The sequence below is a fragment of the Rhineura floridana genome, chromosome 3 (assembly GCF_030035675.1).
Source record: "Rhineura floridana isolate rRhiFlo1 chromosome 3, rRhiFlo1.hap2, whole genome shotgun sequence".
In the NCBI taxonomy this organism is placed as follows: Eukaryota; Metazoa; Chordata; class Lepidosauria; order Squamata; family Rhineuridae; genus Rhineura; species Rhineura floridana.
Genome location: NC_084482.1, coordinates 76,623,261 through 76,641,356, shown reverse-complemented (window position 1 = coordinate 76,641,356; position 18,096 = coordinate 76,623,261). Strand labels below are relative to the sequence as shown.

General features: G+C 45.8%; 2 protein-coding genes across 2 annotated transcripts in view; both read right to left on the bottom strand.

Moving 5' to 3' along the window:
* Positions 1–15,239, bottom strand: part of PTTG1 (PTTG1 regulator of sister chromatid separation, securin) — a 294,965-nt gene extending 279,726 nt beyond the window's left edge. Inside the window, exon 1 of the mRNA XM_061616761.1 lies at positions 15,235–15,239. The gene's annotated coding sequence lies outside the window, so the exon portion shown is untranslated. The remainder of the gene's footprint in view (positions 1–15,234) is intronic.
* On the bottom strand, positions 7,679–9,689 carry JUNB (JunB proto-oncogene, AP-1 transcription factor subunit). Its single transcript, XM_061616730.1, has one exon. It carries the CDS (start codon positions 9,282–9,284, stop codon positions 8,325–8,327), a length of 960 nt encoding a protein of 319 aa, XP_061472714.1. The 5' UTR covers positions 9,285–9,689; the 3' UTR covers positions 7,679–8,324.
* Positions 15,240–18,096: the final 2,857 nt, after the last annotated feature.

Genomic DNA, 18,096 nt, shown 5'->3' with positions numbered 1-18,096 from the left:
GGGCAAATGGGGCACTGCCCCACGAACCTCAGTTAGCTCCTACCCACCAGTCTACCTCCTTACTTACAACCAGTCCAAGGGGTGGTCCTGGCTGCCAGCTTTCTCCTCCTCAGCCTCAGTGTTGCCCTTGTAGGACTCAGCAGGGAGGAGAAGAATGGGGATAAAACTAGAATGAGTTGGCTCTGGCTCTGCCCACCAGGTCCCATGGGCAACAGCCACCATTGCCCCCAACCACACAGTATTAAAGAATCAGAAACTTAGAAGAGACTAAATTGATGCTGCAGGGAAATTGCTACCCCTAAGCACAATATCATGTCACTAAAAAACACAAAACATGTATGTCTAAAATCTTTATTGGAAGCCCTTAGAGGAGGAAAATCCATCATCTTCCTAAACAGCTTAACTTCTATTGCTGAAAATCAAAAGTAAAGGTGCTTATAAATTTACATGTATTTCTTTGTAGTTTATTCCTCAGAGCATAGAGTGAATTATTGTTAATTTTGTTCACTTGCTTATTTATAACCACTTAAATGAAATTCATCAAGGACAAATCTGTCTGATTTGTCAATCATTGGATTGTTTGGTTTGGGGTTTTTTAATTTTTTAGGCTGTCCTTTGAATTCTATGTATTCTCTGCCAATTCTTTTGTCATCTGCAAATCTGGCAAGTGCACTGACTGCTCACTCATCCAAATGATTAATGAATATATTAAATGCTGACTTCCAACCAAGTGCACACTCACTTTACATTGTTTTCTTCTCGTCATTTTACAAGCTTTCTTAGGAGGAGGTAATGTCATATAGTAGATTTGGTCAAAAGCCTTGGACCAACAGAGTTCCATCTACTAAACGATCATATGAAAAACAAAATAAGTTGGTGCTGTAGTTGTCTTTGTTAACAAAGGCAATTTAATTGCTTAGTGTTTTTCCCATTAATCTTACAAGTAAATTGTTTTATTTGTTCTAATATCCCATCTAAATAAGTCAAGTTCTGTGGATGTCGGCATCTTCCTCCTGAAAGCTTCAGGCAATTATGTTGTGGTACCACCAATGCCTTCAATTGCTGTATGGCTACGTGTTGACCTCTAGAGCCCTTAATGCAGCGGCAGGGACCCTTTTTTAGCCCAAGGGCCACATTCCCTTCTAGAGGCTGCATGCCATTGGTGGGCAGGGCAACAGCTGTGACCTTTGTACAACAAACTGCAGTCCATCTCCACAAAAGTCAGAGGTCTCTATCCTTATATCACTCCAAGCAAGCAAGAGGCATTCTTACAGCTCTATGACATTCCAACCAGGCAAAAGAAATGGAGCAAGGGGTGCAGCAGGTCAATGAAGGGTGTGGCCTAGGGAGAATCCCAAGGGCTAGATAGAGAGACCTGAAGAGCCACATTTGGCCCCCAGCATGAGGTTTCCCATCCCCACCTTGATAGCTTAGAGTACCAGTGTGCCTCCAGATGTTGTTGGACCACAACTCCCATCAGCCTCAGCCAGCATTGCCAATGGTCAGGAAAGATGGGAATTGTGGTCCAACAACATCTGGAGGCACACTGGTTGGGAAAGGCTGGCTTAGACACTACCTACATCATTCATTAAATATATAATGTGAGAGTACTTTCTTACACCAGGCATGAACAGGAAAGGAACAACATAGAGGCATTCACAGTGGAATTCCCTAGAAGCCCATACTGAAATGCTTTACAAAAGAGTAGTAAAACTTTCCTCTTTGAGTTAGGCTGACATTCAACAGACAGGGTCAAGAAGGCACAGGTATTTAGAACTGGGCGTTTTTGTTTTTATTTTGCCCTCTTTTTCACTATTATTACCTATGCTCAGCTCTTCTTGGAAAGGGGCAGGATAAACGTTGAAACACATTTCTCGGACCACACCTGTTTTCCACAAGTGTGCAATTAGGATAGATTCAGAGATTTGTCCCACTAGCTCCTTCTGTAAATGTCACCAGGATCCACCAACATAATTCATTCAGATTGCCCAAGTGGTCTGAATTGCTTTCCTATCCTTTGGCCTTTCCCCATCCTTGTTTTTGTCAGCACTAAATGTCTCATCACCGTTTCCTCCTTGGTAAAGACTGAAGCAGAAATACATATTGAGCAATTCTACCTAAAAACACAAACAAACTCTCCATCTTCCTTGGTTGGAGTTGAGCCACAAAACCACGGTATCCCCCTCGGTTGATTTGGCTACTAGTATTGATCTTCACTTTTTCCCTGTCCCCACACTTTTGGCTGTTTCTAATCTCTCATTAGTTCTAGCTTGGTCTGTGAGCCTCTTCTTTTCTGATTTGGCCCCACTGTCTTTACACTACATAAGATCTTAGTATCCAGTTTTTTCCTTCTGCTTTGGTCATGTCAGAATGTTGAAACAGATCCCTCGTACCTTCCCCTCCGGTTTCAACAACTTAGACACGAACTGGAAGGTGACACAACAGTCTTTCACCCCTCCCCCCCTTTTGCCCAGAGGTTTGACATGAAGTCAGGGTGCTGCCTGCCTCTCCTACCACACATGCCCTGCTGGGGCCTTCAGCTCTGGCACGCACTGTGGCCACATTCCATCCCGCGTCAGCTTCTTGTGCTTCCGTGGACATCAGGCTGTTGATGATAACCCCAGGCTGGTTCTGCAAGGAACTTGCCCCGCCTCCTGGAAGACAGCAACAAGTAGCGTCATTCTCATTAAGCACGCGAGCAGGCAGCAGAGAGGACAAGGTGGAATACAACCAGCATGTTTCTGGCACTCGGGCTCCCAGCTTTCCCTTGAATGCCTTACCATGCACACTCCCCAGTTAGCCTGCACTCTCCTCCCATGGCTGGAAATAGAAGAACTCAGGAGGCTTGAATGCTGTTCCCCATCACCCAGCTAGACGGCTCAGCTCCCTGACTCACAGTCCCATTTAGACCACCTTCCAGTTGCTGTGTTCCTGTCTCCCTGTCCCTACCATCACTTAGATCTGTCTCTCCTTCCAGATATGGGATGGGATCTGATCCTAGCTCTCCTGTATCCTAGTCTCACTTATTCCCAACTAACCAAACATTAAAATATGACATGAAAAGTTCCACCTCTTTCCCTCTCCCCCGCCACTGCATTATACCTGTTACTTCTTTGTTAAAATATACCTATTGCCCCAGGGCCTCCTCCACAATGAGATCCAAGGCAACTTACCACTTTTTGTAAAAAAGAACAAGACAAGTCTAAATCTAAAAATGACTCTTTAATATTATAAATGTAAATATTTGAAATACAACCCAAATGCACAGGACATTTTCTTCACATCCTAATCCCTAATTTATATACCCAAATGCCACAGTATTTGGACATTTTTGCTAATGCAATTTACTAGTTTTCATAAAGATCGTGATGTCCCCTCTTCACGTGAGTTTTTCACTTAAACTTTTGTTTCACACCTTTTGAGAGAACTATATGTAGAAACTGAGAACACTAGTTGTCAGTTCTCTTTTCTTCAGCGGAACCCCAATGATAAGGACAACAACCCTCTGTGCTGAAACCCCTTTTCTCTGGACCACCCACTATGGCACATTGGAATCCACTGGGCTCAGAAAAATATGTTGGTCCCTTCAGTGCAATTGTGACAATTTGTACATCATCCTGGTCTAGGAACTAGGTAACCCAAACACTACCCTTCTTCCACAAAATCAACTCCCAGTGACAAGGGCAGGACATAAGTGCTCTCTAAAGTCCCACATCCCATTTACTTTCTTCTGAGTCACCTTGACCTTTTGAACTGCGGCTGAATGGGTGAGGGCGAGCATTCCTAGGAGAAGAAAAATTTGAATCCCACATCCTGCTCCCTTGTTTTGGCTTGCCTACAGTTTCACACTCATACCTCCACTCTAAGGCATCTGCTTGATCTCTAGTAAGGCCAGACAGAATGCTTAAAGTTTCACTGCCCACATAAAGACTGCTGGATTGCAAGTAGCTGACAACAGCAGACAAATGCAGTGGTCTCGGGGCACTATAATGCCTCTTGCTTTATAGGCCATCCTGTTTTTCCTTGATTCACACTGCTGTCTGTGGTATCAGCTTGATGACATATAATCAAACCAAACTCACAAACAGTAGTGTAGTGGCAAATTCAGAAGTGCAGGGTCCCTTCATGATAGTCACATCCACACCCTCTCCCCCCTTTTTTTCTGTGGGTTGAGAATGAGATCCTTGTTAATGCAGACATCCTTAGGAGCTAATCAGCATGAAATGGGAGAGTGTTAGCTGCTGAGAAGAGTCTTCTAAGTGGCTGACTCCCCTTTCACCCTGATTGCTTCCAAATCAGCAGGAAAGGACAAGGAAGCATGCTAGAAGACTCTTCTCAGTGGCTAACCCACTCTCCTTTCATTCTGATTGGCTCATGGGATGCTGGAGACATAGGGACCCTGCTGGGACCTGGCTCCCCCCAAAATAAGGTGATTAAGCCCCCCGAGTCCCCAGATGACTACACCCTGCTCACAAGACTAACAAAATCTTTTCCCCTCCCTCTCAGATCTGGAGGAGCAAGAAATGTCAATAGACTATCAATTTAACTAACTGAGTTACCTAGGACTGCAGAGCTGAAGAGAGGCATACTCTGGCCTCTGCTGGGTGGCCCAAAACTACTGCACATTACTGCAATGAGGAGACCAACCTGGCTCTATCCATTGGCCTATGAAACAACAGCTGCTCCAGTCCTCTCTCTCGTTCTCTTCTTCCCTCTCTGTTCCTTTTTCCTTTTGCATCATGACTATTAGACTGCAAGCCCACAGGTAAGGATTGCCTTATCTTTACATACATCTTATCATACACACACACACACACCCAGAGCTTAGAAAATTTTAAGCACCGTGGCTTAATCATTCATAAGAACTAAACAGACAAGTAAGCAAGAATCCTCCACATTTTTAGCATTTGGTGAATAGTAGCTGTTCATAGATTAGGATTTAATGGCAAGCAGCAGAGGAGAGGGATGAAAGGATAGCAGCAACAGTGCTAGGATATGTTATATATGGAAGGTTATCACTCATAAGTCACACTGGTTTTTATTGGTCCCCTTCACTTTCCCCACAAATCAACATATATGCAAGGGGGGGGAAATCCCACTTGAAAGTCCCTTAAGAAAAATTGTTCAGCCACGGCACTACTTACATCTGTCAGTATAGCCTCATTGACATGAAAACTTTACCCCCTATAGAATCTTGCATTCATTAAGCAGCCTCCCATTCCTGCAACTGCATGCAGTACTAATCATTCAATTCCTACAGCAATTAGGTACTCTTTTGGAACAAAAAAGGAACAGGGAGCAGATATGGAGGATTGGTGGCGATGTGCTGTTTTTAAATTGACAGTTTTACTTTCTTTCCCCTGTAGTGTACCGCAGGTGTGGGGAATCTTTGGCCTTTCAGTTGTTGCCCAACAGCCCTAGCAAGCATGGCCAATGGTGAGAAGTCATGGGAGTTGTAGTTCAGCAACTTCCAGGAGATCAGAAGTCCCCATATACCCTAATGATCACACTCCATATATTTGATGAAGCAGGTCCCAGTCTACAAAAGCTTATTGTTATGTTCCTTCAAGTTGATTATGACTTATGGCAACCCTATGAATCAGCGACCTCCAATAGCATGTTATAAACCACCCTGTTCAGATCTTGTAAGTTCAGGGCTATGGCTTCAATCAATCATCCATCTCTTTATGGAATCAATCACAAACGTTTATACCTTAATACAATTGTAAAGTTAGTTTTTAAGATGCTATAAGACTCCCTGCTGTTTTAAAGGTAATCTTCTCTTGAATCATGGAGATCAGCTATACCCACTAACTCCTGTCACAGATGTTGGATGCTGACTCGCTCCTGATGCCACTTTCCATAATACATAGGCAACTAGCCAGAAGTTGGTTTGCCCCAATCCTTCCACAGTAGTGAAAAGACTGTGCTTCCATCCTTGGGCAAGCACTCATTAAGCAGCAGCATCTAAACATAGCGAAACCATTAGAAGATATTCCCTGCTTCATTTGCATCCAGTGGGAAAAGCCCTTTTCTTAAATTAGGTCTGAGGAACTTGTGACTTCCTAGACATTGTTTAATACTAGATGTTGTTTGATACTAACTCCCATCAGCCATAGCCAACATGGCCAGTGATCAGGATTGATGGGAGTTGTAGTTCAACAACATCTGGAGGGTCACAGGCTCTCCATCACTGTCTTGAATCCCACCACCACCACTTGTGAATATATGCTAACATACCCTCAACAATGATACAAGTGCCACTAGTGGACAGCCCTCCCAAGCCAGAGTGGTAAAGTGACTTGTGCTAGGATGGAGACAAGGAAGCCTAGCTTGAGTCCATCCTGCTATGGGGCTCACTGGATGGCCATAGGTAAGGCACTATCTCTCAGCTGCCTGACAAACTTCATAGGGCTGTGGCGAGGGTCACGTTCCGTAAAGAAAAGACCAGATGTTTAACCATAACAAGTTACTTCAATTTATAGAAGCTGGTTTTTAAAACCATATAAACCCTCCATAAGAAAAGGAGACCTTTGAAATACAGGATATTCTTCCTTCACCAACACAGACACAAGGACCATGGAGTTATGTTGGGGTTGAAAAGCAAGCCAAAAAAGCAGTTTAACTGCGATTGGCAGTGCTACCTCTGCAATAGTTTCAATTACCGGCAGCGATAACCGTTACGGGAAAGTTAACGAAAAAACCCACAGTTTGCTACATTTGGTGCGTATCATTCCCCGCAGGATAACGTGTGAGCGAGCTATGTGGGTTGCTTTCATGGGCCAACTCCGCCCCACCCACCTCAGTTCGCTGGGTTTTGTGGGTCTGCTGCGCCCTGGGACATTCCCAGCCCCAAATTATCACCCCCTTCCTTCTTTGGCTGGAAATTGACATAGTCCAAGGCCCTTTGCCTGGTAACGTGGGCGGGGGTTCCCGGAATGGAGCCCGACCAGAAAAACGTCACTAGGCAGAAACTGACCATACATGGTCATCTTCCTCTGCGTCAGCGCGAAAAAACCCCTCCTTTTTACCCCGGAGGCTCCACCCAGTAGAGCTGAAGTCAGAACTTGTGAGATCGAGGAAGTGAAGCTAGGCGTGTGGGAGGCCACCCCTTGGCGCTTTTGCGCGCGCTCCCCTCCCCTTCCCGTCCCTCGCTAGAGAAAGGGAAAGAGGCTCAAGCTGGTTTTCTAAGCAGCAGAGCTTTTGCTCAGTTTCACATCAAAGGAAAGCGGGGGGTGGGGAAAGAATAGTCCAAAAACCCGGGAAATGACGCGAAGCGGTGAGGCTAACAAGGCACAGTATCAGGTTTGATTGATTAGAGAAAACATGGGAGGGGGGAGAGAGAGGGGAATCTTTGTTAAGCCAGAGCTGATGTGCCTAAATTATCCTCGGTTTACAGTGAACGAGCCCGTTAAGGATTTAAAAGACACAGGCAGGAAGGGAGAAGACAGGTACCGCCGGTCGGAGGGCTGTTAAGTTGTTGCCAAAATGTAATTAAACTTATCTCCCATCTCTCTAAACTTTAGATCCTATAAAATATGAGCAAGGGAATCAAACTATTCGGGAAGAAATTGAGAGGCTCTTTAAAAAGCTCTACGAAATAAAGTCTCTTTTTAATATAAAAAACCTTTGAAAATTATCTATAGGGGAGGCAGCAGATTTAAAGAGGCACACAAGATAAAGGTTAGAACATGTTTACTTAAATAGCTTCAATAAAAAGTCAAAAACACAAATACAATCTTTTGCAAAAAAAAAAAACTGAATTTGAGGACTCAAAAGAAATTAAGAGCACAAGTAGTAAACAACCCTCTTCCCCCTCCACAGTGACCCTTTTGTCCATGCAGTGGGCTCTCCGGAGGAGGAGAGGTGATGAGATTTCATCCCTTCTCTGCCAACCTCTGTTCTGGTCCCTTTTGTTTCAATTATAAATTAAGTGATCATCTCCTTTTCTACTGGCACAAGGAAGAGATCAGAAGGCCAGTTTTTGGCTCTGTCCAGAGTACCTCCAGTTCCGCTGCACCAGCCAGCGATGCAGCAGAGAAAAAGGCTTTTGCTTTTAAATACACTCACACAAAAAATCACTCACACATACAGATATAAAAACCTCTTACACACTCAGCACAGATCGGAGTTCTGGATCCACCAGACTGAGAGTCACAGGCGTATAAACTTGGAAAACAGGACTTCAGAACAGAAGAGTTGGGAACTCGGCTTGTCAGTCCAGTTCCGTGTAAACTTTTACGTTACAAGCCCACTTTTCAGCACGCCCACCCCACCCCCTCCAGGTCTTTGAGACAGCAGGGATCGCCTTGCCGTCCCCCCAATCAGAAGGACTGTTGCATCTTGGCCGTCAAGAGGAGCTGGCAGCCGTTGTTCACGTGGTTCATGACTTTCTGCTTTAGCTGCGCTACCTGGTCCCTCAGCGCGCTGGCCGTATTGGACAGTCCCGCGTTCTCGCTCTTCAAAGTCTTCACCTTCTCCTCCAGCCGAGCGATGCGCTCAAGCTTCCTCTTCCTGCACTTGGTGGCGGCCAGGCGGTTGCGCAGCCGCTTCCTCTCCACCTTGATGCGCTCCTGATCTTCCATGTTGATGGGAGACACAGGCGGGCTTTGCACATCCGGCACAGTCTGGGGCTCCTCTTTGAAGCCTCGCGCAGCGTGAGGCAAGGCCAAGCCGTGAGGCTGAGGCATATAGCTGAGATTGGCACTGGGGTAGTTGGACGAGCTACTCAGGGAGCCGGCGGGGTTGTAGCTGGTCAGGTTGGTGTAGACGGGAGGCGGCTCTTGGGGGAGAGAAGTACCATAGCCGCTGCTGGCCGAGGAAGCCGCTGCCGCCGCTGCCGCTGCCGCCACCGCCCCGATCGAGACATTGGGAGGCGGCATGTGGTTCATCTTATGCAGATCGTCGAGCGCCTTAACGAAGCCGTCGGCGAAGCCCTCCTGCTCCTCGGTGGCCCCCCGCGGGTAGTAGTACTGGCCCGGTGGCGTGGGAGTGGTGGTGATCACACCGTTGCTGTTCTGGACGATGAGGCGCTCCAGCTCCGGGGCAGCCAGTTTGAGCGAGGAGCTCCCGGTCTCGGCCTGTTGTTGTTGAAGCGAGCCCGGAAAGTAGCCGGTGGGGCCATCCTCTTGGCCGCGGAGGTGGTGAGGAAGCTGGGACTTCAGGCCCCGGAACGGCTCGGCCGACAAGTTCAGAGCCATGCCCGACTTCAACGTCTTGTAGTCCTGCCCGTAGCCGGAGAGAAAGGAATCAGGATAGAAAGGCTGCTCCATCTTCGTGCACATCAGCCGCGCGCTGGGAGGGGGTGGAAACCCGGGCTAGGACCGTCCGGGGTTGATCAGGGAGGACCTTCTCCCTATCTGCCTGCCTGGGGCCGAGTTTCTTGCTCCCAGAAGCGAGGAAAGCGCGCTTCCGCCTCCCTCCCCAAGCTTCACTTCCAGATTTCAGAGAGAGGCCAAAGAAAAGCTTGTCTTTCCGGCGATTTCTCTACCACCCGCCCTGACTAAGCTCTGCTAGCGGGGATGATTCACGCTTTGTCCCCCAGAGAAGGCGGGCCCGATGTACGAGCGTGCCGGCTTCAAGCCCTCCCCGAGAAGCAAAAGCAGCAGGTACCGTACCGGCCAAAAGGGCGCCTCCAGCGAACGAGTGCAGATTGTGAGTTATCTCAGCTGAAATGTGCGCTTCCCTGTGCCTTTTATTCTGGCCCTGCGCGCGGCGGTGGCGGAAGCGCGCTGTCATTGGCTGGAGAGCCAGAGCGCCTACGCCCATCGCGGCGCACGCGAAGGGGGTACTGAGATCATTGCTCGGCAGCTCGTGCTCCAGTAAACAGCCCGGAGGAGGAGGAGTTGTAAAGATACCCGCGTCAGAGTAGTTGGGCTGGGCGGGGAGAGCAGAGGGAACCTGGGAGCGAAGAAGACGAACGCACATAGCCCCGGGGGTGAAGCATACTGTGTGTATAAAACCCTCGAGTACAGCAGACGTGCAATACAAGGCCACGTTTAACGTACTTAAGCCACCAGGAAGGTGATAAAACAGACTACAGATAGACACCAATGGTCTGGGTGCCTAAACAGTGCGTTATTTTCCCCTTTTTACCGACGTGGTTCTTGGCAGCTGGTTGAAAAGTTGGGACTGGAAATCAAATCCCTCTCAGAGATTAAACTCGCTAGGTGGTCTTTGTCATATCACAGGGATGCTCTGAGGGGACAAAATTAAAGAACCCCCCGCAAGCTCACCACAGCTCACTGAAAGAAATGTAACATAAATATGTCTCCCAAAAACGTTTAGATGGATGTCAGTTTCACACTCTCCCGGTAACAGAAGTCTCCTTTGATTGTGCAGCATTAGGAGAGCTTTCTATTTTACCCAATCCTTGGGAAGGCATTTCTTTTAAATAATCGCATTGTGTCCCATGTATGACAATTACAAACATGTGCAGTAAGTAATTCTTAGAAATACATTCTATGTAGATTTTTAAAAACAAAACAGCCACTAACAGGACACTAACCAAATGCACAATTCCACACAACCTCTAGACATTAAGTACTCTTTTTCCTTAACGTAGGAAGATATAACTGCACACACAAAACTCACTCAACACCAAGATGCAAAAGTGCAGCCTGAGATGGATTCATGCATAAGTACACAAATACTATAGAAATATGGACAAAATAATCATGTACTGAATGCAGAAGATGTATACACAAACTGGAAATGCTTAAATACCACATTAAGACTTGATCCAACCCTGCCATCTTCAAAATAAGCACTGGTATATAACTTTAAAGAAACTTGCATGCTACATTCAAATTCCAGAGAAGAAAAATAAACATGAAAAGCCAGATGTACACCAAAGTTCAGAACTTTTTATTTATAATACAATACCACTTATGTACATGGCAAGAGAGCCAGTGTGGTGTGGTGGTTAGAGTGTTGGACTACAACCTGGGAGACCAGGGTTGGAATCCCCACACAGCCATGAAGCTCACTGGGTGACCTTGGGCCAGTCACTGCCTCTCAGCCTCAGAGGGAGGCAATGGTAAACCAACTCTGAATACTGCTTACTATGAAAACCCTATTCATAGGGTCGCCATAAGTCAGAATTAACTTGAAGGCAGTCCATTTCCATTTATGTACATGGCACATTGAAGAGTTTAATGAACAGAGACAGTTTCCTGTCCCCAGTGATCTTCCGTCTAAATTTTGATAGCATGGAAGAAAAGAAGGAATGGTAAGAAGAGGGATGGGAGGGAGAAACAAGTGTAGCAAAAGGTGGACCCAAGCAAATGCAGTCACGTATAGTTATGCTTGATTAAAGCCGTTGGGCATGAGAATTAAAGAGTTAAGGTAAAGACTTCATGGAAAAGGTGAGGTTTGGGGAGGGGCCACACAAATATATACACCTAAAGATTCTGATATGCACAGATATACCAATCTTGACCCAACCCATTCACCCACAACTAGAAGTACAAGGTGCAAAGTGATAATCAAGCCCAGTAGCCATTCTTTGGGTGGGTCTCCCTTTTTCTACAACATTAACAGGTATTACATATTGTCCTCTAGCTTCATCTCTTTACATATACCTGTGCATGTGTGTACACACCCACTTCAACCCTGGGATCTAGAAAAACTTCATCTCTCACATTCTTCCCCTGGGTCTAATTTATTTTGCAAAGTAACCCCCCTGCTGAGTAGCAGATACTAGCTTTAGCTGATCTTTATAGATACATTTTCAAAGGGATGGCAAGAGAGAGATAGGATTACAAATTACAGTTATGAATTGTTCCAACAACCATAACTGGATAGGCTGAGGAGGGCTGAGCCCTGGGGGCCAAATGTGGCCCTCCAGGCCTCTCTCTCTCTGGCCCTCAGGACTCTCCCCAGGCCATACAGCCTCCATAGCCACACCCCTCATTGACCTTGCATCACACTCTTGACTGTTTTTGCTTGGCTGAAATGTGTCCTCTAACTCCCATAATGCCTCTTGCTTATTTATTTAGCCTACTTGTCTACTTTTTAAAGTTAGAGGTATATGAGACTCAAGCTCTCCTGGAAGTCCTTCCTCTATCCTATGATGTGTAATAGCTGATAATTATTACTTAGTGGTAAAGGAAAGCTCTTTGCACGTGCTCATGTCTTTCCTATTATTTCACATGTCCTAAGGCTTGCCGGGATAGAGGAAAGAGGGGTGTGTGCAAGTGTTTGAAGATACTAGCTTACTGTACCAAGGTAAAGTTTACATTCATTGCTGTGCCTATGTTTACCTCTGGTCCCACTCACTATTGGCATGTGGCCCCCAGAAGGTTGCCCAGAAGGGAATGTGACCCTTGGTGATTGCATCCTGACATTCCAGTCCTAAAAAAGCACATGTTTTGGGGTCAGTTGACTTTAATGGAACTTACTTTCAAATAAGGATACAGAGGATTGCACTCCCACTCACTAATACTAATGGTGGAGGGTTAATAGCTTTGCCTCATATATAAACAGCTGTTTGCAATAAACAAAACCCCTCTCCTTCCCTCTCTCCTGTCTCTAAAAGCTAGTCTATTGCATATTTTGTCTGATAACAAGATTTTCTAACACAAAGTAAAAATGTCTGAGGTTCCTCAAATGTAACTAGGGCAAAAGAAAGACCGCTGTCCTACTCGGCTGTCTAGAAACAATGTGTGGTACTCCTACTCAGAATAGACATTAGTAACTTAGGTTCACTAAGTTCAGTGGGTCTACTCTGAGTAAGATTTAGCTGAATACATCCCAAAGGTGCTGTCAGAACAGGACTTTGGAACAGAAGACCAAGGCCCCACTCAGCAGAATGAGCAGGAAGGCCTCCAAATGCAAGTAGGGCTGGTTTACTACATTTTTATACATTATCTACAGGGTCCTCCTGACAAGACTATCAAGTCCAGAGTCTAATATTACCTAATTGCATCACTACCTAGAAATGCCCACTCTTATACCTGGTCCATGATCAAACAGTACAAAGGAAAAGGCCAGAGCAAGGACCACAGAAGACCATGGCATGTATTAAGCAGTGTCTACTTTTTAAAGTTAGAGGTGATGGGACTCAAGCTCTCCTGGAAGTCCTTCCTCTATCCTATGATGTGTAATAGCTGATAATTATTACTTAGTGGTAAAGGAAAGCTCTTTGCACGTGCTCATGTCTTTACTATTATTTCACATGTCCTAAGGCTGGCCTGGTCTTGGTACTGGATAAAGCAGGAATGGGAAATATTTTCTGGCTGGGGGGCCAGATCTTCATCTCCCCAATCCTTGGCAGGTCAAAGTTGACAGGTGTATGAGGCAGCCCACCTGTCAATCACATGATGACATCAGGTGATGCTTCCCTTCGAAACCCCCCTCCTCCCCTGAATTTTTGGGACTTCAAAGTGAACCACAGGGCTTTCAGATACAAAGGGGATTGAAGGCATGCTCTGATCTGCCTGTCAGCTGAAGAGCAGATGGGAATACACCTTCAAACATTTGCCTTCACTAGTGACAGCAGCTGGTGGGTGTGGTTTGAGGAATATGGCCTCAGGGGTTAAATTGGACCCATGGGGGGCCATGATTGGACCAGAGGCCAGAGGTTCCTTACCCTGGGATAGACGATTGTGGGCTAAACACCTGGTGAGTTTTGTTCAAATCAAGCCTTGAGGTGCCCAAAGAGGAACTATAGGGAAGCAAAAAGTTAATGAAAATAGGGAACACTAATTTCATTTTGCCTATCAATACTGTTAAAAAATCGGCAAACTCTTCATCACTCAGTGGTAGGCATGCATTAGCAGGCTTCTTCCTGGCTCAGTTCATACACAGAACATTGTCTTGAAGGGGCTTGCACTTTGCTGTTCTCACTAGGCTCCTGGAGAAGCAAGAGACTTGCCAGCAACAGCATCAACATGGGTAATGACCAAGGCAGTATCCAGGACTAGGCCAAAATCATGGTCCATACAAGCAGAGTCCACACGAAAGGGTCAAGCAAGAGGCAAAGTCAGAACAGTCCAACGTCAGGGTCCAGCCAGTCTGTGGGTAAAGCAGATGCAGGGACAAGCGTAGAGTCAGCAGGAGATTAGCTAACAGGCCAGGCAGGCCTAGCACCAGAGGGCTGCCAGGTTGGACACTGGCTGAAGGCCCCTGTGGCTGAGAGGGGCCCCTGCTGCTGGGGATGGGTAGATGTAGCTCCTGCTCTGCAATCCATGTCAGTATCCAGTCATGGACCATGCATCCCGCAACACAATGCTGGTATGGATTGCCGAGCGGGAGCCAGCCTCCCAGGCAACACCCCTCCCCCCCCCACCAGCATGGGCTTAAAATAGGCCTGGCCATGCCACTTCCCATGTTGCCACATTAGTGTGCCACCATGCTGTGCTGCCGCTGCTGAGGGCCCACTGCAATCTGGTGCCCAAGGGCCTTCTACAGTCTGGTACCGGACCTTAGGCCAGGTACAATACTGGCATATACCTCTCTCTTGGTCTTGGGACCTGTTCAGCCTCGATGCTAGAGGGTGAACTCACCTAGGTTCACACGGCCCTTCCTCGGCCTTGTTCCAGATGGAGTCTGACCCAGGGCTGGGTCTAAGGCTGGAGCCTCCTGGTCCTCCTCTGATGAGAACTCCCTTGTGGAAACCTGACATTTTTCCCCACTTGGCCTGTGGCTGCTCAGGAAAGTTTACCTCATGTTTTGATAGCCTTATGTTAAGAGTGTGCCGGTGCATTCTCCTTGGAAAAATACATTCCGAGGTTTCCCTTAAAGTCCCTGGTCTTTCTATCTGTCACCTTGATGTAAATTCAAACCCTACCATGGGCACAGAGACTGATGAAATGAGACAAGGGAAGATGCATGAAACTAAATAATAGGGAAACTGCAGGAAGAGGAAGCATACTTCAAGGGAACAGCTGGCAACTGCAGTGCCACAGCATAGGTGATGCTGAGAATACTGATACAGAAATCATGAGTGATGAAAGGAGGAGATCTAGATGGGCTCTCTGCCAGAGTGGACAAACATAGCAGGTTCCATTGGGCTGGAGTGAGGGTCACCCCTGGATCTTGCTCTCTTCCTAAGCACCACAGGAGGAAGTGCCAGCTTCTGGTGTTGCCCATTAATCACTACCTTTGTTTGCCTGCTTAACCCAGGCATCATGCAGGAGGGTGAAGGTTAGGGTGCGGCAAGGAACACGCCCTTGCATGGCAAGCATTTAAAAGGTTCCCGGCCTTGGGGAGCTTGCATAATGAGGGCAGGGAGAAAGAAACAAGCAGCACAGTGTGCAAAGGAACTTTTCTGTAGCTTAACAATGAAAGTCAGGAATATCTTGAGTTGTGATGCGACATCAGGAGTAGCGCACATTGCAATCCTTTGCAGCTTGGTTCTAAAATACATTGCTGTTTTCCTCATCATTCTGTATCATTTTAAATAGATTATTACTCCATTCCGCAGACACCCCAGAATAGTTGTTCGTGACATGAAGTGTAATTTGCCCTTGCAGCATTTTGTATAAAATACAACAGTGAAGCATTCAAAGGACCCTATTATTTTAAAGATCAACAGGGACAAATGTGGCCATTTTCTTAAAACTACATATAATCTGAGTACAAATAAAAGATAAGCAGGAGTATGTATTTTCTTTATGACTAAAACTGTGCACTTTGGGTTGTTTTGTGTTATTCTTTGTCTTGTAAAGCACAGGACAAAGAGCTAACTGATCCACAGTGGGATAGATTTTTTGTAAAAAATACTGGAAGACATCAAATAGTGCTTGTTTTTTGGGGGGGGCTGAGTCAGAGGCAGAAATCAGGGGCCAAAAGGAAGACTGGATGATGCACTTATGTAGTCTCTATAAAGTGTATGGTCCATACTGCATATTTGGATATTTCAGGCCTCAGCTGTCAAGGCCAGATTGATTTGGAGGTACATTTTTATAAATCTAGGCCACTGCAGCAGGTCCGGCTGAGAAAAACAGTCCAAGAAACCCAGAGTGGACTCAGAGTTTATGGCTAAAACACAAATCATAACCAGTAATATAGTAATATGTCTGCAAAGAACTGGAACAAAGAAGATGGGACAAAAGAAATCAGGAACAGAGGTCGGAACAGCACAAGGTGAGGATTCAGGAAGAGCTGGAATTCCTACTAAAGCTGGAGCCATAGAAATACTGCTTTGTTGACCAGTAAAAAGAAAAGGCTAGAGTTACGCTATTTGTAGTGGGCTTGGCTAGACTACTCTGGAGGCATCTTGCTACCTGCCTATTGAAGGGAGAGGTGTTTGGTATACCTTTTCCCTAAGACGCCTGGAGGGTCTTCAGTATCCTGGGCACAGGCACATCTAGCCTTGGGTAACTCCTCAAACGAGAGTCCACCTCGGCTCCTGGAACCACAGTGTACCCTTGAAACCTCTTTTCCACATAAAGGACAAGCTGGACCAGGGCAGATTGTGCAGCCTGCATGACTGGTTTCTTGGTATTGTTGGCATGGAGACGTTTGAGGGAAGGTTGGATGAAGTAGCATCATCATTTAACCATGTTTTTTATATATGCACTTTGGAGATTAGATCGGATTTGCAATAGAAGGTTTTTTTAAACAACTATCCTAACCTACCACATTAATGTGCTAGAACTGTCTGAATGCACAATCAATAAGGGCAGGAGGGAGCACAATTAAAATGATGAATTGTAGGTGGCTGAGAAGCACTGCAGATCTGAGGATGTTTGATTAGTGGCAGCTTTCCAGGCAACATGGGTTTCTGTTCTGGTTTCCTCTCAGGTTTTCAATAATGTAATTCTCAGAAGCAAGCAACCTATTTCTTCCCTCTGTTTCTTGATTTGTTGTTAAGATTGCAATTGCTGTTTGGATAAAATACCAGTGCAACACTTTTGTATCGTTGCATCCAAGTTCCAAATTCAAAGGCACAATTATTCTCCTGGTCATTGGCAAAACATGCTCTGGTTTCAATACAGCTGGATTGGTTCCATTATGTGCAGGACAAAACCACTGTTTAACCTTTAACAGTGATTAAACATTAGTGATTGAACATAGGTTTACTAGTCAACTTTATTTGTGTTCTAATCTGGCATTCAGTATGTGAATTGTATTGCTAAACTGTTCTTCCTTAGGCTTCAAGCCTAAAAAAATGTCATTCGATGGGAATTATTCTACAGTGTACTTAAGATGACAACTTAACTGACTAATTATGCATTATATGTATGTTATGATTGATTAGCTGTTGCACCAGTAAGCTATTCTACTGTGTGCTGGCTTTTCACAACATCAGAATTTGATTATTTATGTTTCAATTTCTGCTCTGCTACATGGTTCCATTCAGCCCAGGGCCACCAAGATGGGATGCAGGCAGTAATCTGTACCAGGACCAGAGTCGGGGGGGGGAGAGACAGGCAGAGCTTTAATTAAAAAAAAAGCAAGTCTCTAGTCCCTTTAGAACAAAGATGATGAAGCAAAATGTGCAGGCACCATTCAAAACAGTTATTTTGTGCGGCAAGAGCCTGCTTCTGCCTTTTCGTGTTTTTAAACAATGAGCTGTGATTGACCAGTGCTAGAGAGAAATTTAGAGTGAGAAGACCCCAAAATGGCTTCAAAATGACCCAGGATATCCCTTCTCCAGATAATGGAGAAGATACTTCCTGGTTCATTCCGAAGCTGTTTTTTTCCATCTTTGTACAGAAGTGACTGTTGCCCAGAGAAAATAATTGAGAAATCCAAGATCTTAGTGTAATTCTGACTGTGCAATAGCATGTCCAATTACCCTGCTAATAAAATAAAATCCACCATCAGTATATCCATAGTGTGTGTGTGTGGGAGAGAGGAGGGGTATGGTTGAGCAAGCACAGGTTACATCAGCCCTGCAAAGTAGCCCAATGCTGCTGTATTAATATTGCTGGGGTGGGGGTGCTGAGAAAGAGTAGTGCATGACCTGCCGTGTACTTCAGTGTTGTTATCCAGTCTCTTGGTGTGTTGGGTTTGTTTCTGGTTTTGGGAAATGTAGTTGGTGTTGGGGGAGTTGATTGTGGCAGCGACATGGTGGGGAGAGGTAATTAATTGCTTTCCCAACCACAGAGAGGCTCATAGCGGAATTCTAGAGGGTAGCTTGTTGCT

Excerpts from the sequence above, each read along its gene's own strand:
- JUNB (XM_061616730.1), bottom strand. The coding sequence starts at position 9,284 with ATGTGCACGAAGATGGAGCAGCCTTTCTATCCTGATTCCTTTCTCTCC.